The 27,795-nt window shown below is 38.2% G+C and overlaps 1 protein-coding gene across 1 annotated transcript in view; it reads right to left on the bottom strand.

Moving 5' to 3' along the window:
- SEMA3D (sema domain, immunoglobulin domain (Ig), short basic domain, secreted, (semaphorin) 3D) overlaps positions 1–27,058 on the bottom strand; it is a 95,852-nt gene extending 68,794 nt beyond the window's left edge. Inside the window, exons 1-2 of the mRNA XM_008940513.1 lie at positions 26,874–27,058; positions 9,189–9,349 (exon numbers count right to left, since the gene is read on the bottom strand). Of these exons, the coding sequence (XP_008938761.1) occupies positions 9,189–9,349; positions 26,874–26,988 (276 nt within the window). The 5' untranslated portion in view covers positions 26,989–27,058. The remainder of the gene's footprint in view (positions 1–9,188; positions 9,350–26,873) is intronic.
- Between the last annotated feature and the right edge of the window lie 737 nt (positions 27,059–27,795).

The following is a 27,795-nucleotide window of genomic DNA, read 5'->3' as shown; positions in this document are numbered from 1 at the left end:
AAACAAAACATTAAAACCCACAATTTCTTCTCAGATCAAGAGCAGAGCAATTTTGACAAGTTACATTTTTCCTTCTTCCAAACATGCATTTTACTATAAGAAAGGAATGAAAAGGGAAAAGTTAATTTAAAATTTTTTAAAAAAAAATTATTTACTTATCTAAACTTATATATGGATGTTTTATATATATCGTTATATATATATATATATAGGTAATAGCTGGACTCACTTCTAAGAATTTAATTTTAGCTGCCATCTGTGTCATGAATTAACAATACTGGTTATAAATGACTCTTCTCCTCATCTCTTTCTGTCTTTCTTGATCCAATTTTGTTCCTAGGCTAATCCTTAGGAGAAGGATTTGAGAAGAAGCCTCAAAAGTCAGTGAACTCTGCTTCCAAAGAAACTGGTGTGTGAAAGTACAGCTTTTCCAAGAATGATCTCTAATTAAGTTACTAAATCTGGGATGATGCATATTAGCACAATACAAAAGAGGAAGACAAGATATCTAAGCAAATTACAGACCTATTGGTCTTATTTCAGCTGTTTGTAAGGCTTTAGAATAAATTTTTATTTAGCCAAGGAATAACTTAATTTTCCAATGAAACTGGAGTATGATACAAAAGACAACATAACCTGGTAGAGTCATTCCACTCAAATATTCAACTTTTCTTTAGTAACACAGCTGAATTGCATACCACATTAGTGTGGTACTATTAACCCTCTTCATTAGTCCTCCTCATCAGGGTTCCTGTTAAGTAGTTATTAAGTTGCCACATGGAAATAGATTAGCTCAGCTGGCAAAAAAAAGGCATTATTACAGGGAAAAAAAAAAAAGGTCTGATAAGTAAAGCTACTCATGAAACTTCTCAAGAAATAGTGTCAGAGCTCATCCTATTTCCTACCCCCTTCAGTAGGCTTGGCAAAAACTGAGCACTCTGCAGCAACATGCACAAAGTTGACACAAAGTTGGGAAGCATCACTAATAAAAAGGAAGACTGGTAATATTATGCAGGAAGAATCAAAGACCTCTGAAGATCAGAATTATGAGCAGTCAGAGGAAATGAGTATGAACTGAACCTAAATAAGTACAGATTGTAGATTTTGACAAAAATAAAATTGAGGCATCAGGGCAACAAGGCTGTGGTCTAAAGCATCAACACTGCATGAAGTATCCTACAAGGCCCCTTGCAGCAGATTTGGGCTAGGGTATGAAAGGCATAACTGCTATATGAGGTAGCTGCTGGTCACAGCAGGGAGTGAGACCAATTGAACAACATGACTCCTTCCAGTTTCATGTCCCCATGAGACAATCATGCTCATGCCAGCAGCAAGCACTTGAATGTCCCATTGAGGTCGATGGCTTTCAGCAGCCCTGGAGCTTTCACTGGAGCCTCTCATGTGCTTGACGCTGCACACGTGCTTCAGCACTTCTTTATCAGTGCAGTCTCTGGTACGAGAAACTCCAAAGTGTTTTACTAGTGGAACTTGTAGCACCAGCAGGATGTGTGCATATCTGGAGTCAAGAACATCAGCTGATCAGCATGTCTTGTAACACTCACTCACTGAACCTGAGTCCTGGGAAGAAAGGGATTGCTTCCTTCCTATTTCAAACTAATAAGAGGCAGCAGAAGCACTTACAAGAAAATACACTGATTTTAAACAGCTGCTTGGTGCAGGAAAAGAAAGCCTGCTTTTGTCTTTATTTTATTCTATATCCTAGATATTTGTTATATTGATGCTTGAGGGAAGGCATGCAATAAAATTACAGCTTCCTGGGCATCAAAATGTCTCATTAAGGCTTTGTAAACCATGTAGATCATAATTCAGAAGCTTAAGCTCATTGGTATGAGTGAATTCCCCATATGACAGTCCCAACTGCAGCTTCCAAAGAACAAAGCCAGCCTGAGCTGTAAAGCCATTGTCACGCTGGCATATCCAATATACTCCCCCTGAGAAACTCTCTTCCATGAAAAACTACTCCCCTGTGTGGAAAAAAAACCCAAGGATTCATGACTTAGCCCAATGTGACCATAAAGCGGGTACAGTAAAGAGGGCAACATGATCCAAAAACACTAAAGTAAGCCAGGAGACAGTCTAATCCTAGTTTTGCTATTGCCCTACTGTATGTGACAGTCAGGTCTCAATTTTCCCACCAGTAAAATGACAATAATGTGACTTGCTGTTTTTTTTTTCTGAAGAGTTTAGCAATTCATAGCTGAAAAATAAAACCAGTAGGATCAAGGAGCACGGAGAAGACACAACTGTGATTCAATAAGACTGTCACACTGCTGCATAAGACAATATCATAAATGTCACACTCCAATACTGTGAGAGTGGGTGTTCATGGATTTCTTCCTGAGAACTAGGACATTTGTCACTTCTGTATACTGACCCCAGGTCACTTCACTGAAAACTATTGCAAGCACTAGAAACTTATTGAATTTCCAAACAATCCCTGACAGGAATTTAATGCTTTTTTTGGTAGCATTTTGATGAAAAGAAAGATTACTTTAATTAATGGAAAAATGAGATTATTTTAGCCTCCCATGCATGTATACCAGTTGCTCTCTAAATACCTCACATCTGTTGCATTCATGTGTGCGGTATGGGAAGTCCACAACTTGGGGAACTGGACAGATTGTTCTCATACACAAATCCTAAGAGGAAGGTTACGTTAAGCACTTCTTGCAACTAGTTCCCACTGTGCTTGCTGTATTCTGGAATTCAATATTTTAAAGTCATCAGCAAACAAAGGAAGTCTGAAGTTCCTTATCTGAATTTTTCCCTGTATTTGAAACCTAACTGGGATGTCTTTCACCTAGCTTTTTTTTTAACAGTTCTATCAATGTTTAGCTAACTCTCAGAAATACTTAGAGATTCCTAAGAGCCAGGAATGTATTCTTAAATCTCTTTTATATCTGTTACAGACTTTCCATCTTCCAACAGGTATTCCTACATCTGATGTACTAATTCCCATACCTAAAATATACATCCAGGGAGATAATTTGACTGGAATTTCTAACTCAAAGTATTTCATAGCGGCAGAAAATTTGATCTCTGAAAACTGTAATTTGACATGGCATGGGGAGGGGTGGGAAGAGGAGATATAAGGTTCATTTCAGAGTGATTTACACCACTGCAGGAAGTGCCAGTGTCAGTGTATGGCGTTCTTTATTTTCATGGTGCTGTCAAATTGAGTAAAATGCACTGGAAGTCAGAGGGAAGTAACAGTTGAGTATTTAGATGACACATTCAGAGGCTTTTGGTAGCTTAAATATGGCAGGTGGTTGTTAGAGTGAAGCCTCTTATTAGAACCAAATGAGCTTCTTATATTGCATCTGTCTGAGGCAAAGCAAGACGTCCACATGCCACAGTTCTCCTCTTAAGCTGTGATCCTCCCTCCAGCACAAGAAGTAGCCAATGCTTTCAGGACTTAATAGTTTTCTGAGAAGTGCATTTTCATGTGTATGCTATGAGCATATGTGAAAGCTTAAAGAAAATGGACCAGATGCTGATTTCATTTACACTGGATTAAAACTTGAAAGGCTTCAGTGCTTTTACACTTCATTTTCCACAGCGTAACCACAGCTGACTTCTGACTACCGTCTGTTTCTCCTAAAAGGAAATTGTACACCAGGATTTTTTGAGTAAATGGCATTGCTCCTGACATGTTTATCACTTCAGACTGAAGACAAATCCTACCTTTGAAAAAGTCAAAGCCCAATGCGAGCAAATGTTTTCAGAGGGCAGGATACTGGTGATTCTTTATACCTAAACATATGGGTAAAATACAAAAACTACATCGGATGTTTATAGAAACACAATTTATGACAACAATGCAGAAGGAAGTAACAGAGACACTCTCTTCCACCTAGGATTGCTGCCATTCTGCTTACATACTGCTTTCTTCACGTCTTGCCCATCTGTTGTTTTATGTCTGTAAACACTGTCGAAAAACTTCCGCCTTGTCTACATAGGTGCCTAAATTTAAGTCTGTCAAACAATTTTATGGACTCCAAAAGGTTTTTCAGAGGTTCAAAATAAGACTTCAGTAGCTGAATAGTAAGATCATTCCATGGGCTAGCAAGCACAATGCTATCACCTCTGTTTCTGGAAGCCTCTAACCTGAAGCACCATTATAGCTTTCAGTGCCCACTGCTAACCGTATTTGGGGAAAGGACTCTAAACAATAGGGATAACCACTAAAACCAGTCTTGCTTTATTGTAAATGCTAGATAAAGTAGTTTTTATTTCTATTAATTTTGGGAAGATTGGAAATACTCTGAAATAGGTAGAAATGAGTATCCTATGAACTGCAACACCCAGAAAAGTTCCCTTGGCTTCAAAAACAAGGCCATCAGGATGTCTTCATTCCTGGGAACCAATTCCCCATGTACAGAGGGTCAAATCATGCCCCTGTCAAATCTCAGTCTCACCTCAATGAGTTTCTCAGAACCTTTCTATTCACAGAGACTGAGAACAAACCAACATGATGGTCACAGATGGACTCATGACCACCTTCCTCTAGTTTCACTGAGTTTATTCTAGACTCCCCCAATCCTCATGCACCCACTTGGAGAACGTGTGATATGTCCAGCAGTTTCCATGTGATTCTTGTGCCTTCAGTTATGTTTCCTGACAAGCATTTTTCTTCAGACATGTCAAGAAAGCTTCACCTTCAGACAATCTACAACTTTTGTGGAGAGGCAGTAAGAAAAATTCCTTTGAGTTACAGAATAAGCAGCTTATATTTGTTTACAAAGGACCAAATTTGGTTTTATTGTGTTTCAAGGCTGCAATAAACACCTCAGACTCTGTGTTCCTGAGGCTCTGGCTTGATGGCAAGAACCAAAGCTTCCCTTCAGTACTGGCTAAATTCCCACTGGGTTCATTCCTAATTAAGACCACACTTACATAGACTAACAGGAGATTTCCCAGAGCAATGAAGGTAAAACTCGACTCCTGCATCTCAAGGGTGCTGTTTTACATAGATATGCATATGTATTTCTATATATGTTCCAATTCCTGCAAAGATAGTTGGGTCACACTGCAGATATTGCACAATAATAATAATGCTGATGTATAACCTCACTGGACTGTTGGAAAGCACCAGTTACTGATAAGGCTCCAGAATTTCTTTGCAACTACTTCATAAGCTGACAGATACATATATATATATGCATATGTATTTTTTACTGTGAAATACAAATTCAAATAAATACAAGAGGGCATTAAAAGATAAGTCACAAGATAGCTGCATTTAGTAATCCCCAAAAAATAGTAGCAACTACAAATTAAGGATGCTCCTAGTGACAATAATTTGTGACCCTGTGCCAATACACACTGGGGCAGATGAAAACAACTTGTTCCAATGCTGCTATTGGGGATCTGACATGTTTATCTATTTGGCCCACATGTGGCTGTGTCTTCTAGCACTGACAGCTCCTGCAGGCTGGCAGCTTTTCAGGAGCTTGTCAGCCCTTGATAGCATTCCTATTTCTGCAGAGATGGGCGGGTCACTCCACGGATTACACAGTGATAATAGTGCTGAAATATAACCCCACTTGCACTGTTAGTGAGCACAGGACTTGCAGAAAGGTGCACCAGTTCTTTGCAGCTATTTCATAAGTGTTTACCCAGATGACAACATTTTGTATTAAGCATTTACTTACTTTAAGGAGTAAAATAGTAAAGGTTTTAGGCAAACACAGAAGAAAATTCTGCATACAAAAGCAACCTTTCCAGGAGGATCCCAGAGCTTACAATTCCTATAGAATTTCTTCTCCAGCTTTCTAGCCTCTGATGCTACTAAATATGTTTGCTTGTTTGTTTTACACAGCTCTGCTACTGGTTATGACATAGCTGTCTTCAGATTTATTGTCCACATGTGTAATGCCTTGATAAATGTAGGCTGCTGCTCTATTCTGCTTTCTTTTGCTGAACATCTTTATTTTACTCATAGGAAGGAACCACAAATCTTCCAGTTTACAAATAGCCTCCAACATTTGTCAGGCACCTAAGGATTTTTCAAGAAAAAAAAAAAAAAAACAACTTGATAATGGTAATTCTGCATTAGGAGCTAGAGGCTTCTATTCAGGACAGCTTCACAGAAATTCTATCCCAGCTATGAAAGATGATCATCCTTTGCTAAGCTTTAGATATTTGTAAGGTACAACCATTTTTGCTTTATGCATTCGTCTTTCATTCTGGAGGACTTTTCTATTATACTATGTATGGTACTTGCTGTTGTTTTATAATGAGGTTTGCCAGCACTGGAAACTGGATGCATTTTTTCAGGCTGCCAGCTAAGGAAGTTTCCAACCAATTACACAATAAATTGAATAAAACCTACAATTATTTAGGAAAATGAAACTCCAGAAGAACTATTGATTTATTTCATTAGGAAAATTATACCAGGAAATAAAGCCATTACTTAATATATGTAAGTTAAAGTAACTAATTTAGGTAAATAATTAAGTTGTAGAAAGGAAGTTATTAAATTATATATATACACTAGAAAAGGGAGCATGCTTTGAATGTTTTTTTGAATACTGTTCCAGAAATGTCTTAATATAGAGTAGCAGACTCTACAATATAATCTTGCCAAGTAACTATATCCACAGATGAGGATTTGCTGAGAGTAAATTGTTGAGGATCCTAACATGTCCTTTTGAGGTATAAGTAGTTCCTAATAAAACAAATATCTGAAATTGAGAGCATTTGTAAAGTAATATGAATCTATAAAGCATAAGGCATCCTGCAGTTTTGTTTTAAAGAAGGAAAACCCCAAACTATACACGATCTTGCAATCTAGTTTCAAAGCTCTTACATTTCTCTTACCTCCTCAGCTTGCTATCTTTTAACCCTCCTTCCTCAAAGTCAGTAATAAACTCATCACCTATACGCATAAATTTAATATTCTAATCAATTCTTTCTCATTTTAGTGGCTATGCATAAGCAGATTTTTTTTTTTTTTTCCAGATGACTCTTACTCCATGGGAGTACAAAGGACACACTTCAGACCCTTGTAGTCCCAACATGTGTGGTTTCCTCACACTGGGAAAGCCTGGAAGTGAGCTGCCTGGCCAGCTGCCAACCCAAACCACGGTCAGTCTAAACACAGCCCCAGCAAATGCTACTTTCTGACACTTCAGTGCTACTGGAGGGTATTCTTCAGCATTGAAACCTTGTCAGTGACTGAGATTTATACAAACCCTCTCGTGTAACTTCTTTCATCTCATCCCTTCCCTCCCCAAACAAGTTTCTACCAGTCAGTTCAGCACAGTCAAACTGAAGAGAAATGATTGTGTGATAACATCTCATGTTACCTGGGCATTTACCCAAGAGCGTAAGTTCATAAATTGCTGAATGCACATGGAGATCTCAGAGATCAGCACACCAGGATGCTTTGCAGAGCTTTTCAGTCAATTTTGGCTATTTAAATATACTTTTCTATAGTGTTTTGTCTGAAAAGTTAAAGATTAGCTGAATGGTTAAACTGAGAAGTAGAAGTATTTGAAACTGCAGACAACAATTTATTTAGTCCCAATATGCAAGTGGTATGAATTTTATTCCCTTCTTTCAGAATACCACATATGTACGCATACATTCTATACTCAGCCTTACCCAAATGCAAGTTTTCATTCCAGTATGAAGTGAGCCTTTGCCCTACAACATCTATATAAAATGGTGCTGTCTGATTGCACACTCATTCTCCTGGCTCAGTCTGCATTCTGCTCTACTTGGAATGCACAACACCCATAATGATCAGTGGTGGTTTGGCTAAAGGGAAAACGTTACCAGCTTGTATGGAGGGGAGGATTGTGCAGGGTGCTACTGCCTCCAGGAAGCTCTGAACTCATCAAGCCCCAATGAACATAACAGGAGACGACAGCACTCAGCATCTCTCAGGAGGTAAGCAGCCTCCCACAGAAACATGGTTTTGCACAAACAAAATTTGTTTCCTGCAGAAAACCTATGTCAGAAATCAATCTGTAGTCTGCAAATCTTTAATACAAATAATGCTACTATTAACACAATATCTCAAGGAGGTGCTGGGTCTTTAGTAAACTATTGAGGTGGCAGATGTAAATTAAGTCTTTGATAAAGCATCCCAGGGAAGAAACTTCCTGAAACACTAAGAACCTGAGTTTTAAAGAAACTGGAATATGGAGCATTGCAGAAGTCAAAATACAAAATAAGATATTCAGCCTGTTACTATATCTTCTCTATACAACGACAGCAAATGTTGCACTTAAACGTGGGGCAAAATAGGCTCCTGTTACACCTGCTAAGCCCCCGCTGCAGTTGTATTAATTCAGGGTTTGTTACCTCTTCAGAGCTGACAGCAGAACACAGGAATTTAAAACCTCCTTTTGGTGCTTACAGAAAATATCAAACACAGCTGAGAATTTAAATTTTCTTCAGTGAATAGCCTATCTGGAAAAAGTAGGAATGCAGTTTTTATATGTGTTCTTGTGCACGCATCTGTCTTTTTTTTTTCACACGTAGCAGTCATGCCTATGAAAAGCTCCAGTTCATTGTGTCTGCTAGAAATACTGAAGGCTCAGTTGCCATTTTATAATCTGGAGTTAACACATTGTCACAGGGCATGGGTAAAGAAGTAAAGCAGATCCCAATGGAAGCTTCTCTTATCTATCACTTGTAGTTCTACAAATGTAATGAATATAAAATTTAATATTACAATAACCACTAACATTGTTATTATAATGTAAAATGTTCAAATTGCCTCAGCTCTGTTTAAAATCATAGTAAAGTAATCCCAGTGATGCCAGGAAGCAAGGAAAGAGCTGTCTTCATTTATTTTCTTTCAAATGTTTTAATGTGAGGAGAGCGACCATGACCAGAGAAATGAAGAAGCAAACACTCCAAGCAGCATGTTTGCCTATTTGTTGATATTTGGATAGTATGCTCATGCACTGTGTGGCTCCTCCAGGTAGTTGACCTCTTGCAGGACATCACTCTCACAGGAGGTCACATACCATGAGAAATTCAATCGATTAAAGATAATATGTATAACTATGGGAGGTGAGATTAACAAATCTTCATACACATCATTGTACAATGAATCTGTCAGTTACCTGGTGAAAGATAAGAAATAAAGAAATAGAGAAAAAGGAAGAAAATTGAACTTATGAGATGGACTCTGTGGAAAAGAAACTGACCTTTTTTACATTTTTGTTTAAATCAACCAAGTTGAGCAGGAAGATGTGGTCTTTAGCCCCGATTAGTAGACGACCCCTCTCCTCATCTAGCAGCAGGGTTCGAAAATCAAGCCCCTCTGTAGAGCCCAGGAATGGGATGCAGCTGTTTGAAAGCAGCAAGTCTGTGGGAAAACGAAGAAAATCTTTATAATCAAAATGTTTACATATGAGTCATTGGTGTCTTTTATAAATATATCCAACCAGCATGGAGTATGCCGGTGAGATAACTGCAGTCCTAGAGTGTGTCTTTCCAGGGTCATAGTACTGTTCCTATTAGCTTTGGTTTTCTTTGGGTTTTTTTTACTTCCAAATTGGGTAATATTTACTTTCACAAAACATTTTTCTGTATTAAAGGTTCTTAATAAATTATGTCTATGACAAAAAGGAATCCCATTCTTCAACAGAAATTAGAAACAAAAAAGGACAGAACTTTGCAAAATATGTGCTATACTTTTCCTTTGTTGTAAGAAAACTAATATATGTTTATAGAATCGTATTCATGGATACACATGATCAAGGATCAATATATCACCATACTTGGTGCTCTACACAGAAAGCAGCAAACAAAGTCATGCCAGCTAAAAATAGTTAGGAGTAGGAAACAGGTGTTAAATGTGGAAGGTAGCGTAGACTCACAGAATGGTTTGATTTTGAAGAGACCTTCAAAGATCATCTAGTCTACACCCTCTGCCATGGGCAGGGACATCTTTCACTAGATCAGGTTGCTCGACCCCATCCAACGTGACCTTGAACACTTCCAATGTGGGCAGCCACAACTTCCCTTGGTAAGCTGTTCCCGCGTCTCGCCATCCCCACTGTGAAAAATGTCTTCCTTATATCCAACCTAACCTTATCCTCTTTCAGTTTAAAGCCATTGGCCCCTGTCCTATCACTACATGCCCTGGTAAAAAGTCTCTCTCCATGTTTCTTAAAAGCTCTCTTTATATATTGAAAGGTCAAAATAAGGTCTCCCCAAAACCTTTCCTTCTCCAGGCTGAATAACCCCAAATCGCTTTTCTTCAAAGGAAAGGTGTTCCAGCCCTCTGACCATTTTTGTGGCTCTCCTCTCAACCCACTTCAACATGTCTGTGCCTTTTTTGTGCTGGGGACCCCAGAACTGGATGTAATGTTGCAGTTTGGGTCTCACAAAAGCAGAGCAGATGAGGAAAATCTCCACCCCTAGCCTGCTAGCACACTGCTGGCTCATGTCTAATTTTTCATCCACCAGTATCTCAAGTCCTTCTCCACAGTGTGGCTCTCAGTCCATCCATCATCCAGTGTGTATTGAGGATTGCCCTGACCAAGGTGCAGGACCTTGTGCTTGGCCCTGTTGAACTTCATACGGTTTGCATGGGCCTGCACCTCCAGCCTCTCAACAAACCTTCAAAGATCATTTAGTCCAACCAGATGAGGGATGACAACCCTTCCCTTAAGCATATCAGTTGTATCACTCAGCTTGGTATCATCCACAAACTTGGTAAGGATGCATTCAATCCCACTATGTGATTGATGAAGATATTAAATAGCATTGGTCTCAGTACAGGCCCTTGAGGGACACCATGCATTATTGATTTCCACTTGGACATTAATCTAAATATAACCAATGTGTGTATAGAAAGTTTATCAGACTTGCCAAGATCCAGTTTGTCTGGTGTCTAACATGAAGTTCTGGTGGCAGTAGAGAGAACTGCTACAATTGAATTTTCAATTACTATAATTTCAATTGAGAATTGAGATCTGAATCAGCAACCATCTAGCAAGGGTATCCCTAAGGCATAGTACTGAAATCAAGGCAACATAAAGACATATTAAGGGGAGTATCCAGTAGCAATACCTCTAAGATACTTTCCTTACAGAGGTGGCAATGGATTTCCTCATCCTTGCCCTCTCTGCAGAGGAAGTTTTTCCCTACTAAAAACACAAATTTGTCACTTAAGTTTCACTGTTATTCAATAGTGGCTTCCAATCTCTTTCAAAAAGTAATTAAGAAAAACATGAAACTAATGAAAGAATCTATGCTTCTCCTGTAGAAAAGCTAAAAGGTTGTAAAGTAAAAAGTCTGTAACCTTTAACTTCATGAAGATTCTGTGGATGCAATTCTGCATGACGACACAAACAGCACATAGAAAAGAGTACAACGAGAATTTAGTTTTGTTGGGTAGATATTAATTTGGGGAGAGCAAAAATAAACATGTGAATCAGTTCTCCCACAAGCAAGCTCTCCAAGCTAAACTATTCAGAAATCTCTGGACAGAAAAGCAAATCCTGTATTTAATTGAACATAAAATTAAGCGTATTTCCACTTTTCTGGCACTGGATGCACAACGTCTCCTTTCTGCTAGAATCCTTCCTGCTAGAGAGGCTGGACTTACAGCACAAGTTACTTAAATTTCCTGATCATGATGAAAATCAGGGCCTGTGTTTTTCAGAGTAACTCCTGAACAGAATAAAGAGAAAAACAAAACAAAACAAAAACAAAACTGAACAAAAAAACAAACCACCAAACCCCAACTTATTCTCCAAGGTATCTCACAAGACATGTGACAGGCAAAGCAAATTTTAAGTCCTGTTGCTGGCTAATAAACAGCACTGTGGGAGAAAAAAAATATTTTATAATTATTAATCTGACTACCTGCTATATAATTATGACAATTATTTTTTGGCTCAGTCACTTCTACTTAAGCTCGTGTGGTTTTGTCTGGCTCACTGCTGAATGTTGTTCCAAATTGTTTTGTATTGCAGCTCCTATTCCCCTAGATCAGATTTATTTGGCAGTAATTTGAAAAAAATCTTATTCCACATTGATAAATAAAATATAAAGTTAGGCACTACACTGCTTTACACCAGCACTGTCCAATCTTTTGTGAAGACAAAGTTGACAAGAATTTTATTTCTAAACTAGCAACACATTAAAAAACCTGCTTATTACTTGACAGCAGAATCACTTAGGAACAACTCATAGTTAGCGTGGTACTATAAAAACTGAAGTCCCCTCCAAACTATTTCTTATGCTAGAGCTGGCTGAAAAATAGCCAAGCCAGAGTAATAAACACACACAAATCCTAAGAAGGAAAAAAAAAAAAAAAACAACACCCTCTAAACACAGAACCTCTGAAGCTTAGCTTACTCCACTAGTGTGTTTTCACCCAACAAGAAATAAAGGACTTTTCCTGTCACTGTTTTTTGCTGGGTTCTCTGATAGAGACAGTCACTTCTAGTGAAACTCAATTTTTGTGTGTGATGTAGATGTGTCTTCATTAGACATCATACTTTGTACAAACCTCCTCCCTTGTTTTTCTGACTGGAAATTCTGGATACTGGATATGATGGAGTTGTTTATTGGGAAAAGGTTCTCTGACGCTGATCACAGCACAGCAGGAGGTTTTAGCTCCCTTGGGCTCCCTAAATTCTTCTCGGTTGATCTCTAAAATACTGCTTATCAGCCAAGCGTTGCTGGACACATAATTTCTGAGTAATTGTCTTTCTCTTCTCCACCCATGACATAAGAGCTGGCTGCATTACTAGATTATGTGATACATCATATATAATAATAAATGCCTTATAAATTCTGCAGTTTAGATTAAATCAGTATTTAACAGTTCTGTGACCCAATTAGTAGACAGGACGGAGGGAAGAGGAGGAATATAGGATCACAGTAGTAATGAATCATTCAGAGGCATTAGCATAAATAAACAGGAGAGAGTAATGAATTTCACAGGCTACTGTATTTCAGCAACCTGTATCACCCTCTGTTACTTTTAAATCTCTTCTGATGACAAGCTTCCAGTCATACCACAGTGCTCTCCAGTGGGACATGGGTATCTAAGAAGCAGAATATGAGGGAAAATTCCTTCTCATCCCCAGCCATAGGATTTTGATCCAAGTAAGGAAAAATGATACATTTGTGCAAATGCTCTAAAGCACTTTCATTGCTTGGAGCCATGTAATCCATGGGCCTTTGCAAGTGTGTCACTTGCCAAAATATGCAGACCTAATTCCCCACATACTTGAAATGAGATGATTGAGACTGCTCTCCACTTTCCATTTCTTTCTTAGTCGGAAGGAATGATCCCTGTAGTGACCATCTCAGAAGGACATTTGTCACCTATTGCTTAACACTTCTACATTTCTCAGTAAGGAACCACCTAGGATAGCTACAGCAGGGAGGAAAAAGTTGTCTCGACTGCAGTGTACAAATCATAATGAGCCTTGTCCGGTGCCTTGTACTGTCCTTTGTTTCACTGTGTCGTATGGAAAACATCTGTAAAATGTTCCAGATTGAAATGACAGAATTTGTACACTGATTTCTTACTGACGCAAACAACAACAGAAACTGCGAAGTGTTGAAAAATCAGGATTGGTCAGTTATTTACTAAGTATTGAAAAGAGCCTGGAAATAAGACTCTGAACATGGCCACTGATAAGATTAAATCTGAAACATCACCTAATAAAATTTGTTCAGTGAACATTAACAAAGAATCGATTACAAATTTTGACCAAATTAATCATTGTTCTCACTCCATAAATGCAAAACAATCCAACCTTATTGGTTGGAATTGCCCCTCACAGTGAGGTATTTAATATTGCCAAAGATACTACACTGGAAAAATTTACTATGAAAAGCACATTTGCCAATGTTTTTCAAGCTTAGAGAAAGCTGTTGATTTGAATCACAGCATCACTGTAACCAGGCTAATACAGAAACAACATTCTCACAATGCACAGAAACATAGTTACAGGGATGGTCTTTGACAAGTATGTGTTCAGTGCTCAGTATATAGTGTGTATTTGCTGTTTCACTGAAAATTAAATACTTTTTTCCAGTCTGGTGATTAAATGAATATTCAGCAAACTCCCTTTCTGGCTTAATAATTCACTGTTGAGTGGTAAAAGCTATAATAGTGACTGTTTTTTATTCATTTATAAAAATACCTCAGTGGACTTGGCCAACAACGGCATGATCATTGCTTACTTAATCCTCAGAAGGAAAGCCATGGCATAGTCTTCAAATGAAAAACTGTCATTCTGTTCTGATAATATGTATTTACATTTATACAGCATACTTAGATTTCTTAGCCTCAAGTTACATATGTGGTGACCCTGCTGCCATTCCTCAACACCAGCATGGTGTAAGCATGCAGCAATCTGGAACTGCTTGGCCAAGACTTTGAATTGCCTTTGTGACCAGTCACTGACATTTTCTTAATGATAGGCGACACCTAAATTGGCAGAAAGGGAACACCTCAACCTGTTTCAAAACAGCTACATCTAACGACACCTTTGAAAGACTCAAATTTAAAGGCAGTATATGCATAATTCTATAATTTTCATATACAGTAAAAAACATGTCACATCATTTTCCTCTAGATAGAAACAAATCCTTTCAAACACTGGAAAATACCCGTGACAATTTACATGGGTATTGTGTGAATCCTCAACTAAATTCTTGGGATAAAGAAATGTCAATACAGTATGAATACAGCAATTTTCTTAATTCCTAAAGTATTCTGAGTTTAAAAGATCCAATTGACCCCAGATGTATTTGTATGAAGGCAAAGGAATAGTTCCAATCTACTACCAATCTCTACTACTTGTAAGCACCAAGTTATAGTCTGTTTGGCTGCATCTCACCATAGACAATGATGCCTCGTTGTGCATACCATGTGGCTCTCATTGCTATACTATGAATTCTTTGGCCTGGAGGAAAATGCCATATTCACGGCACAGCAAGGCCTCTCCAAAAGGATATGGATTACTGGGAACAGAAAAACCATGTTTTGTTGTTAGTGCAATATTGTGTCAAAATCTTGGTTCTCTTTCTGAATAATCCCCAAAACCACTTTGTACTCCACTACATATTTTGGGGTTAGGCACTTCTGTTCCTCTTTTAGGGTTGAATTGTTCTCCAGGAGGGAGACTAGGAAATTGACACCAGAATGAGAACTTTTTCAAAGGTTGCTGCAAAATTCACAAACAGTCTGCTGCAGGACTTAAGGAATTTCAGGGTATTTTCTCTTCAAGCTTCAGGCACTTCTGTGGGCCTGCTCAGCAATCATCAAACTAAACATTTCCCACACCTCTATATCAAAGTACTTACTAATACATGTCAAATCTGACCGCATTTACAACCCAGAAAAATCACAAGTAATTAAATTATCTCCATCGTGCATTACGCTTCTCAAACCACCATTACAGACAATAGTAACTAAGTAAGTAGCTTGCTCTATGCAGTGCTGTGAAGGTATTTTTTACACCTTTCATCAGGAAGGGTCATATCATTTCTTCAAGTAATCTTCACAACAGCTATTCCACCCATAAATAGGAAAACAAATCGAAACACAAGGTAACTCATGCTCTGGGATTTGATTCTCTTTCATATCAGTAAAGCTCACCTGAAAGGAGGAACCTCTCCAAGATCAGAATTGAGACCACTGCAGATTATTTAGTTCACCTATTTCAGAGCTGGGCATTTTAATCAATTTACAGTCCTGTCTTTGTTTGACAATGTGTTTTTTAAATCTGCAGAAAAGGTAATACTGTAAAACAAAATAGGCAGGTATTTGCCATAAAAAATACATTTAATTAAAGCCTGTACTAAACAATTCTCACTTATGTTTATGGAAGTGTATTTTAACTGCAAATAAAATTGACTAGTGAAATAGCTGCACAAATAATTTGTAAATTGTTATTATTGCAGAGATGATTAAAAGCTGATTTGTGACTTCATGTTATTGATGAAAAAAATTCAAAGACCCAATCCACCAACCTCACAGAGCCAAATTAAATAATTAGTTTCAGATACCACAATTGAAAATGTATCTGAGTGAATCATTTATATTTCTGAAGACCTAAGAGTGTGGATTTGCACAGGTTTCCTCTTGCTAAGTAGATTATTGTTCTTGCAAAACTGCCAAATAAACTCACTGTTCTTTCCAAAGCAAAATTAAATCATTTTTTTTTAAAAAACTGATACTGTGAATATATAAAGAATACGCACTACAACTGTAATTCAATAAAAGTGACTGGCAAGCATATGATCTTTGGTAATGTGGAGATAATGGCTGGCATCTCATCACACATCCCTGTCCGCTAGGAATGCCTGTCACAATGAAGGACTTAAATAGTACCAAATCTCTCCTTTACATGAAAGGCACAGCATGCAAACAATGGACTCATCTCTATTTCCTCATTTTCAGTGCTCAGCACACAAATTACCTTTTTTCTCTTCACCTTTCAGAGATCCTCAACCTATGTGATGGGTAAATACTCTGAGTCATTTGACTGAAAACTTTTTACACTTTGGACTTATTTTAAATTTCCTCCAAAGTATCCCAGTAGTAAGGGGATATTGCTCTCTAAGAACATAAGACTTTTTCCTTATATCCAGCAGAGTAAAATTTTAGGCCATTCCTGAAGCTATTGGGCAGTTTTCTTTTTTACCATATAGAAGAGAAACAGTCAACTTAACTAGAGACCAAGCTCTAACCCTGTCTTTTAAAATTTTATTCCAGTGACCTGATCAACAAGCAGCTGAGATAAAAAGTCTGCCCAGTTCTGAGAGTCATAGCTTATAAACTCATCTATTTCTAAAACTATTCTGAAAATCCATATTACTAGATACGTAGTGGCAAGTAGCCTATGAGTTTACTGACCTTGGGAAAAGAGTTTTAAAGGAATTTGTTCTAGTTAGAGTAACAATTCCGCAATATCTTGCAGCAACTCCTTTTCTTTTGATTGGACTTTTGACAGAAGTCCTGTTCTTCATGGTTAATGATTTTGCAGTCTCTTGTCCCTCCCAATCTATCAGCCAATCAAATGTATGGAAAGCAAAAAGGCAATTATAGGCTTCAGGTGGAAATAATGGCAAAATCCTCTTTGGTTGATTTTAAAAATCTGTTAGGCTCACTGATTGTGAATCAGTTTTACTGCTCCAACCAGTCTGTGATCTCATCTCATGAACCTGCCAGCTATCTTTGTGGTGCAAAATCATATGACCTGCAATTAGAAAAGCATGACTCTTATGACGAGCAGAGCCATGAGAATGAATTGTGGGGACTAGTCCACACTCTAAGAACAGGCAATACAAACAAAACACACTGACAATAGACTGTTCCTAGTAGACGTCTAGCATGAAAACCTTCTCAGGGACTCGGGACTTCCATTAACATGCATGAATGAACACACTCCACTCTGCAGCAGTGGACTTATTTTCTCCTGCTTGGATGGAGACATGTATTGCACTTTGCAAGTATGTCCAGGTGTTAAAATAGCACTTTAAGGTGCACAGCTCTTCCTTTGTCCAAATACGGTTCATAAAATTATATCCAGTGCTACCCCTCTTTCCAAACAAATTACTGTCATTACTTGCCTTCAAACTAGCACCAACCTTTCATTTTAGACTTTCTTCAGACTGACGCAAAGATGTCTAGAGTATTTTCAAACACCTGTACTTGTGATTTTCAAGTAAATGCACATTCAGAGAAACTTCTGAGAGCATGATATTCTTTAGAGGTGAACCAGCACCCTTAGGACACACAAAGGACCTCTTTACTATATCTTATAACCCATATATCGGTAAGCTGGTAAAATGACAGCAGGTTGTGCTATTTCTTCCACCCACACTATCTGGCAGTAACTGTACAGAACATGACACATTTTTAAATCCTTACTCGGTTTTACTGCCATACTGTCAATGAAATTCCAGCCTCAAAAGGTAAGATAAGTGGACTTGGTTTCACATTTTGAGCAAAACACCCATTTTTCTTACCAAGTTCAAATGGTAGACAAGGCTTTCGAACTAAAAGATGGAAGACCTTGAACTACAGTGGCATAAAAACTGTTGTAATAAGAGTATCAGGTGGCTTGGGCCTGGAAAACATATTCATATTGATACAGAGGAGAGATAGGATAAGAGTAGCAGGATAAGCTACTCTTGAAGAAGGTGAGTTGACAATGCAAAAGAGAGTTAAGGCCAAAGAGATTTACTTGCTCAGTTGCTTTGTTAGCATCTCTCTTTTCAAGACTTAAAAGAACAGTTCCCAGACAGAAAATTCCAGAGTTGTTGCCTAGCATTGATATTAAAAATTATATGCAATTTCCATACTAGTGTGATCATATATTCCACACCAGTTATAATCAGTGCCTGCGAGCAACCCAGATTTTTATAGATGCATTCAATAGCTGTACGTCCCACCCTTTCCCACCATCTGCAAGCTCCACAGACACACACCCTGCTTCCACCACATTGACACTCATAGCCAGACCCTCAGTTTAACCACTGGGACCTGCAACACTTTTATCAGCCGAGGTTCTAGCCCTGAGAGTATATCAAGAAGCAATGGGGGCCACCCTTCTCTCCATGTCCAAGCACTGGATCAGAGCCCACACAAGCTGTACAGTCAGGATGTAAAGCTGAATAAGATGCAAGGATAAAATCCTAACTAATAGCATACATCCTTGCCAAAGGGGCTGACGAGAGCTGGAGCTGGTGCAAATGAAAAAAAGGGCAGGTCCATACATCTGGGAGGAGATGAGGGGGGAAAGAATTGGATATGTGTGCTTGGGGAGAAGGGAGAATAAGGGAGGGAGATGTCCTCCTTCCAGAATCAGCATGATGTTATGTTGGCTCAGTTATCATGAAAGCAACCATCCAAGAGCCTTTAAGGTCCTTTAAGTGCTGATGGACCTTCAATTCCCTTCCCACAGTCTCCCTCAGGGCAAGATTTCCTTACAACTGGTTTTGAAAAGCTCTTCTGGTTTCTGGATTCGACCAAGACAGGTCCAGATGGAGAGGAGGCAAAACAGATACGATACAGGAGGTGAAACCAGGTCTGGGAAACAATAACCAGCTCACCAGCCTGACCTGCTACCCAAGGATCAAAGGCAGCATTTGGCCGGGCTGAAGGGACTGCAGTGGGAGGAGTGCCTGCACAGGAAAGGAGGCAAAGGGTAGAGACCTCTGCAAACAGATTTACCTGTCAGTGGAACAGACGCTTCCGCTGTTGGCAGCAAACCTGCTGTAGGAGGTTCCTGCTTGCCCTCCCCACACCTAACTGTTTGTTCCTGTCCTCGCAGGGGGGTTCCCCTCTGACAGGGGCCAAATAATCTTTCTTTCCCATGCTCTGAACGAGAAATGAGAACTCTTACAATGACAGGGCAGGCATTCATAGTTTAGCTGTTTCTACCATCATGGCTGCTAATAGAGCTCACAAGGCAAAATTAATAGTGCTGCCCTAAACTGCTACATGAGTGCAGCTACAGAGGTGCAATTGTTATGGGGAAGTACTGTTTAATCATATAGTCATTATCTGGGATAACTGCACAGGATGGACACCTCTGAGAAAATGTGGTTTAAAAATAGAAAATGGCTATTTCCAGGAAACTTCAAAGATTTGTCTCTTTAAATTCTATTTCCATTTTTCCAGATATGTTTTAGATAATTAAAAAACAAGCAGGTGTAGCAAGATAACTCAACCAACTAATGTGAAGGTAGGTTTTCCAAAATAGTGTACTGGCAATAGCAAAGAACCTTTTCCAGCAATGAAAATGAAATCAATTCACATTACAATAGCTTGGACTAGCATAATGTTCTTCTGTGGCAAAGTGAAATAGAATTATCAGTTATACTTTCTAATATTAATAGGAGTTAAGTTCTTATGAAGCCATTAAAACCAGAGGTCACTGAATACCTGCATTAATACCCTTATGCATTAGTTGTTTGTGTTGGAGTTGTGCCCAGCAATCTCTATCAGATTCAGAGCCCCACATGCAGATAAGAAGGTGGATACAATATCTGCCTTGCAGACTCAGGCAACATTGTGATAGGATCATGCTAACTAAAAAATGCAGAGCAAGTGATATCAGAGATATGTCTGCACAAGGTAACCATGTGTACCATCATATTACCTCCTGTCAATCATTAGTATCTACATATAATCTAGTATTTAAAATTAGAGAATGATATTTTAATTAATAATATTTAGATTTATTTATCCATTTGGGGACACCAAATATAAATATAGACTGCTGTTGTAATACATATTTAGTGAGAGATATTTTTTCAAAGAAATCCAAGGTGCATGGATAATGCAGAGGGATTTACGTAGTCTTCCCAGATAAATTGAACATAAAATTTAGGTGTCTTCAGTAACCTCTTAGAAATCAAACTGCGTGGTACAACATGGCATACTTCTCTGGGACAGTCAGGATTTGTATCACAAAGGAGAATGCCTATTTTCTTAAATTCATCCAAAAAGAAAAGATACCTTTGTCACTCCCACCCTTGTCTAAATAACTCTTCTTAACCACAGCTAGCCAACCCTATTGACTTCTCTGATAGTGCTCCAGCATGATAAGGGAAATTTTGTCTCTGTCTCTTTCTGCTCTCTTTGTATATTTATCTGCAAAGGACTCTGATGACAGAACAGACCTCACCTCTGAGGGCATCCCTCAGCCCTTCTTTGAGCACTTGTCTATAAATGGAACAACAGAAGTGGGGAGGGAGGAAAGGGAAATCGAATGTGACTCAAGGGCCTGTGCTGCAACCACAGATGCCCACAGCTAGACACATACTGACATCAAGAGGATCATGTCCTCCAATTAGTGCATAGAGAGATAATGAGGCTAGGATCTTTGAAACTACTCAGAATTGGGTTTGCTTCACAAATATCTTCAGTAGAAAGTGCAACTGGACAGGTACTTATGAAAGTACCCTCTTAAAAGCTGATGCCACTCATCATGTATCTTCCTCACATTCTTCTTCCAGGGAAGCAGTTTTCAGTGTTGTCTCATCCTCCTTTTTACAAGGGATCACTCATTCATCCCAAAGTCTTAGTTTTTCGGTTTTTCTCTTATCTTCTGAGATTTAATCAACTGAACATTCAACAGAATAGTTGGGTACTTTGTGAAAACAATTCATATTTTATCCAATTCAGGCTCTTTTGTGATCATGAAAAAAGGAAAACTGTTGTGAGCACAGGCTGTTTACACTGTTAAGAGGTTGATATGGGTCAGTACTCTAAGGTTATTCTTAGTTCAACTGCTATGTAAACTGTTGATGTCACTGACTGGAGGCTGCTCTCCAGGACATTATATATATGATAATTACATGACAGAAAATGCAACATATAGTTGGATTTGACCTCCAAGTTCACTAGTTTAAAAAAAGAAAAAAAAAAGTATGTACGAAACTTGCTGTTTTTCCCGTTACTAAAACATAATAAACCCCTTCAAGTTTATACTTAGTCTACAGCATATACAAGAGTCTTTCCTCACACGGACAGAAGTGCCCATCCATCTTCAGCCTATGGTACACTCTACATCCCAATGTTCACTGCCTCCAGAAAGGCTTTTTGAGACAAAACAGGCAAAATCTATTTCATAACAAGAGAAGCATCTGAAACTAGGGTCTTAACTCTCACGTAAACATTTTATGTTACTCTGCAAGGGAATCTGAGATGTGTTTTTCAGAGAAATCACAAAAATGAATTAAACAAGAGATTCAAGAAAAGCAACACTTCCTCTAACTCAGCACATTTTCCTTGATCTTCAGTGTTCAGAATTACAGCTGCTGATATTACCACAAACGCATGTTTTTACTGATTTTTCTTCCTCTTCCTGTAGAGCAAGCACAGCTGCAGTAATGCAAGCTCATTCTAGGCTTTTTTTGTACATTGCTAGTCTACCACGTTCCAACATTCATAACTGTGCAACACCCCCATCGTAGTCTGGGATTACCACAATGTCACAGACAGTTTAAATGAAGCTCATGGAGCTAAGCAATTGTAACTATATTTTATATGCCAAATTAAACAATGCATGACATGGACATAAGCCAGCATTACTGAAACAGAACAAACTTAACTGCTCTGATGCAACACTTAAGCATCTCATCAGTTATAAAATTAAACATCTTTAAAGAAAAATATATTCAGAAAACAGGATGCTTGATATTGTAAAGTAGCATGTTCAAAGGATCATTTTCAGAACACTAAGGAAATGTACTATTCCAGTCGAATTTTCAAAAGAATTCCTGGCACCAAAATGTTATCCTCTGCTTTCTTTTTCACCATCTTCTAAGAATAGATCATTCCTAGGGAAAAGAAAATCATCTATGCAAAACACTGCATGAAGCTAAACAATTCTCAGACAAGGCTGACTTCCATGTGGAGCTAATGATTAAGCATTGTCATCCTTCAACAGAGGAGGCAGAATTGCATGTCTTTAGTTCACTTAAGATGAAAAAAGTGAGGAGGAGTGGAAATTTAATCCTGTTTCAATTTATTTTAGTGAAAAAAAACTCTTGCCATGACTTTAGTGGGAGTCATAATGTTTCTTAATTCATTCAGTGTGAAGAAGAGGAAAATCAGTAGAGAATGTTCTTTTTTATTAGATTTAAATTGCTGCCATAGTTGTTTTTAACAGTGTTAAGTAAATCCTGTTTTAAAAGTCAAAGGTTGCCTTCACTCTTGCTTTTTCCTATGTGCTGTGTCACAACACAGAAGCCTTGTCCTCTGATCAAATCAGCACTGGTGACACCAAGACTGGCTTGTTTAGGGAGCATGGCCACACTGCCGCATGGCAGTGGTATTTTTTTGTGGATGTCAGTGTGGATATGTCACTGGCAACAGTGTCCACATCTGGCCTAAGGCACACCTGCTAGCCAAGAAAGGAGGGTGCACACTTCTGTAATATGAATGTATTATTTTGAGTTATAAATGTAGGCTTATCAGAAGAAAGGGTTGTCAGGCACTGGAACAGTCTGCTTGGGGAAGTGGTTGAGTCATCATCCCTGGAGGTATTTAAAAGATATGCAGATTTGGAACACATGGGTATGGTTTAGTTTTGGACTTGGCAGTGTTGGGTTAATGGTTGGTCTTTATGTTCTTAAAGGTCTTTTCCCATCAAAATGATTCTATGGTTCTTTGAGTGCACAGACTACTCCTAAGATGTTAATGAAAAGCAATAAAATCAACTAAATCAATAAGCTTAAATTAGCAGCTACAAGTCTACATTTCTACTGCACCTTCTGTTCTGTTATTCTTTGTCTCTCCCTGTAAAGTAAAACCTAGAAACACACACAAAATATCTGTATAAAAGTACCTGCCAAAAACTTGACAAAGACTACTACCCAAAAGATGGACAGAAATAAGATTATCTACACAATAGGAATTAAACCTGTTCATATGTATGAATTATGACACAGGCCTCTCCCTTCTTCAGTAACAGAACTGATGCCATCCAGTAAATGATGGCATTGAATGAGACTAGTATACGAAAACCACCTGCATTTGCTGTAGAGGTGGGAATGAGGATGTTAAATGAGGTAGCATACAGTAAGACTAGGGAAGCTGAATGTCACTTCTGTGCCTGTGGACTTCTGCAATTTGGATGATGGTCTCGGGGTATCCCCAGCCACTTGAGAATGAATGATAAATACACACTGTTGCTCTGAGACTGAATGTAGTGTTATACAAAGACTATTAAAATATGGAATATTATTCAAAAATCAGACTTTAGTTTGCTAAAGATAGTAAGCTTCTATGAGAAGGCTGTTTATCTTCTAATAGTAAAGCTTAATGAGAGTGAAGCATAATGAGAGTGATAATTTCTGGAATATGAACGACATTCATCAATATCTAAAAGCTAAAGTCTAAGTGAAGAAGAAAAAAATATTGAAGAATTTTTCAATTAATAACAGTGTGAAATGTGGAAATATAGGATGAGGGATGTAATTAAAGATCATAGCATATTATATTAACACAGGTGACATATACTTGACTGGCTCTGTATTAAAAGACACTGACTAGTATGCATTTCTAGTTTTATGTGTGGATGACTTTTCAAGCACATTTTTAGAACTGGGGCAAACAATAAAAGAAATCCATCACATGACATCATGTTGAGACATGCATCATTCACTGAAACATCTGTATCTTGGCATTTCCAGCACATATTTCCACCACTTAATCACACAGTAGATGAAAACTCGTAACTATCATGCAGACAAACTCTAAAATTTTAATTGCTGTCTGAATGTAGAGGACTTGTGACTCACTATAGGTTTTTGAAGCACTCTTGACTTCTTTCTCTCTCCATTTTCCACTCTTACTACTGTTCCCTCCTCTTGTCTCTCTCTTCTTGTCTCCTACACTTCTTCATCCTCAGTATTCAGCACTTGGCATTCCCTTTCTTCTCCTTACTGTGAGGGTATGGGATGCAGCAGTCTCCTAACCCTCAGCTGAGGTGTGCTGGGCTCTAACTATGAGATGAAGTAACTACAGGGGAAAGTCCTGCTCGCTTCCAGCTATCCTGCCCAAGGAAATATTCCACCATTCTGGGAAGATGGAGCTATGCCATCCCATAAACACCTTGCTCTTGGAAAGGGATGAAACCTTCCCTTGAAAGACATCTTCAGCAGCCAGATGAACACATCTGACTAGGTTTTCAAAGCCTCCTGATGGGGCCAATTTTGGTCAGTTTTCCATAAAGCAAGAAAAGGGTCCTGAATTACCTTCCTTATGATATTTCAAATCTTAGTTCCAAAGAATGGACGTGCCAGGACTTGTGATTGACATGACTGTAACAACTTTATGAGAACTGGCATGACAGTTCATTTCTTCTACACCTTATTCTCAGAAACCTTGGAGTTATTTTGGCTGGAATACTTGGACGTAGGGGGAAAGGTAAGCTTAATGCTGAAAACTACATTAAATAGTCAGGACATCTGCCAAGATGTTATCAACAACAAAAACATGATTTAATTAAGCACTACCTGCACCATTTACAATGCAAAAGTGTGAAAACAAAGCAGTAACTTTTTTATTCTTCCCTGTGGAGAAGAAAAATACCCTCCCCTTCCCCACTCCCCCCCCCCAAAAAAAAAAAAAAAAAAAAAAGGCAAGAGGAGGCACAATAAATCTGGTATTTCTTTTTAGTTCATCACATCTTTCCAGTTTAAGATTTATGTACCACTTTGTATCTGTTGTTGCTTTTTTTTCCACCTACAGGAACATAGGTGGATAAGTTTGGATACGAAACTGTATCCCTCAAGCCAAACTGAAAGGTTTATAAAGTTGCTAATAAAAGTTTGGGTCAGGGCCTAAATATCAATCATTTGCTCATTGTCTTTTTAAACGAGCTCAGGCATTTTCCCAACCACTCCCTGCAGGTCTTTGACACTATTTTAAACTAAAATTTCAGTGATTTTTTTTTCCCCTTGTGTTGACCTCAATAATTTTTCTCTCTCCCCCCCTTTACCTGCCAAATGCATCCATCAGGATTTTGCCAAAGGCTGTCTGCTTTTGAAGTCAAGAGGAATTTACTAATTGTATGCGTCAAATCCACAATAAATGCCATCACCATATGGTATATGCTGCTATTGGGAATTATCTCAAAAGGCCTTGCTGTGAAAATTCTGACTATAGGTTAGGAGGGTTTTATTGCTAACGCTCATAACTCATGTCAGGTCTTTCAGTTTCTGTATTCATTGGCTTAAGTGAGTGAAACTGTTTCCTGAATTTATAAAAATGCTGTCAAAATCCCTTGATCTCTCTTCCTCTGTCTCTCTCACACAAACACGTTCAAACACATATATACACAGGAGAATACCATGCACAGTGGCATACAAATCTAGCAAAAGAGAAGCTTGTAAATAAATAGTATGTCACTGTGCTTACTCAATAAATTCCTCTGTGTGTTAAACTCATGATAAACATATCATAACCACTGATGAAGGCTTTACAGCCTCCTGTCCCATCACACCATCCAGACTGTAATTCTGTAAAGAACAAAGAGAGCTCCTAGGTTTGAAAAGCTGAGAGCAGCATCAGCTCCCATAAGTCAGGGTGCTGACATAACTGGAAAATAACGAACTGGAGAGCATTTGCTTTACCTAAAGAAGACAATATCAAAGTGATGTGTCTCTGTGCCTTGTTAAAACTGTGGAAGTGTACTGTATATCCAAAGCAAGAAGAGATACACCTTCTTTAAGAACTTGTCCAATAAACAATTAAAATATACATCTGTATTTAAACCTCTCAGCCTGTAACATTCTCAACAAGAAGTACACATAAGGTTAAGAAAATCCCCAGAAAAACATACTTTTGTGAACCAAAGATGCAAGAAGAAAACATTTTCAGAGTTTCACATACTAATTTTGTGACAGAGAAAAAAAAACCTTACAAAACTAATATGACACTGCCATTTGAAACACCTGGGGCAGCTCTCTCTGCCTTCCCTGATGCTATAGAAAGGTGTGGGTGTCCTCCATGTGCCATGCCATTCCCACCAGCCACATGGGTATGTCTCCAGGGGGCCTCATGGCATTTCAAGTACCACTAGAAGCCTATGTTTAGGCAATGACCCCCCTCCAATTTATGTATGGTACACTAATATCTTAGAAGGAAACTTAAATAAAAAGTTTAAAATGCAGTTACATTTTAGAAACATGTACCCCTCCACCCTAAAAAGAGAATGTAATACTGTCCCTAGGCAGAATTTATGCATTCTTAAGGCTTCTGTCATGTGTTTCTGGGAACTGAAGAGACAACTGTGTTTCATTTTCCTGATTAATAATACAAATGAACTGCTGGCAACATCACATCAAAACAAAAGTGGCAGAATCAGAAAAACTACTGGAAAGTTTACCTTTATAGGAAAGCTTAAGTCTTGGGATGTTTTGTTTTGATGTTCCAGTGACTGGAAGGAACAGCATCACTAACGATAACAGGCTGCAGGCATGTGATACTTGGGAAGCTCTCATTCTGCTCTCTTCTCTGTCTTCTTTTCCAATATGGTGAAATATCTCCCCGCTTTTCAAATAATCCAAATTTAATCTGGAAGCAAAAAGAAAACATCTGTAGATTTTTTTCACTATTATATAAATAATAATTCTGGAAGCATGACAGACCTGTCCTTAAAGAGTAGCTCATTTAAGATGTTTGCTACAAAAGTGTTGCAAAATGTTTTAATTCTGTTTCTTTAATAGTACACTTACACACCTGTAGGCTGGAAAAATATGTAAACTTTTCAAACATCAATACATATCACAGCTAAAGTACAAATTAAATTAATGCAGGATCCATAAAATAACATTTGCCATTCAAAAGTGACCATGTAACTCATTAGTTCATACTACTCCACTTGATATCTTAATGTTTTATAACTCTCTTTATCTCAGTGCAACAGCTATTGTATATTTATGCTATGACTAGAATAAATTGTAATATCTCAGATACCATAAGCGTACAGTCTGAGTTAACAGTGAGTACATACCCCTTATAAACTTTCATAAATAAACCAAGAAAACCGGATAGATTGAGCAGTTGTGTTTAGTTTTAATAGAGAAAAAAAGTCAATGTGGCTGTATGGATTTAAATGTGCTTTCAGTATATTTCCACCAGAATAAAAGCCTCAATTCAGCCACCAAAATGTCCTATAAACTTTAATGGGTAGTTCATGGCAAGGTCAACAGACTGATACAGGACTTTGTTAGCACAGTGTGCAACTAAGCCAGCTTTGCAACACTTTTCACTTAATAACAGTCATTCATATTCATAAATCTTAAAGT

This window comes from Merops nubicus, unplaced genomic scaffold (genome assembly GCF_000691845.1).
Source record: "Merops nubicus isolate BGI_N331 unplaced genomic scaffold, ASM69184v1 scaffold5915, whole genome shotgun sequence".
NCBI lineage: Eukaryota > Metazoa > Chordata > Aves > Coraciiformes > Meropidae > Merops > Merops nubicus.
This window is presented reverse-complemented; position numbering and strand designations above follow the sequence as displayed.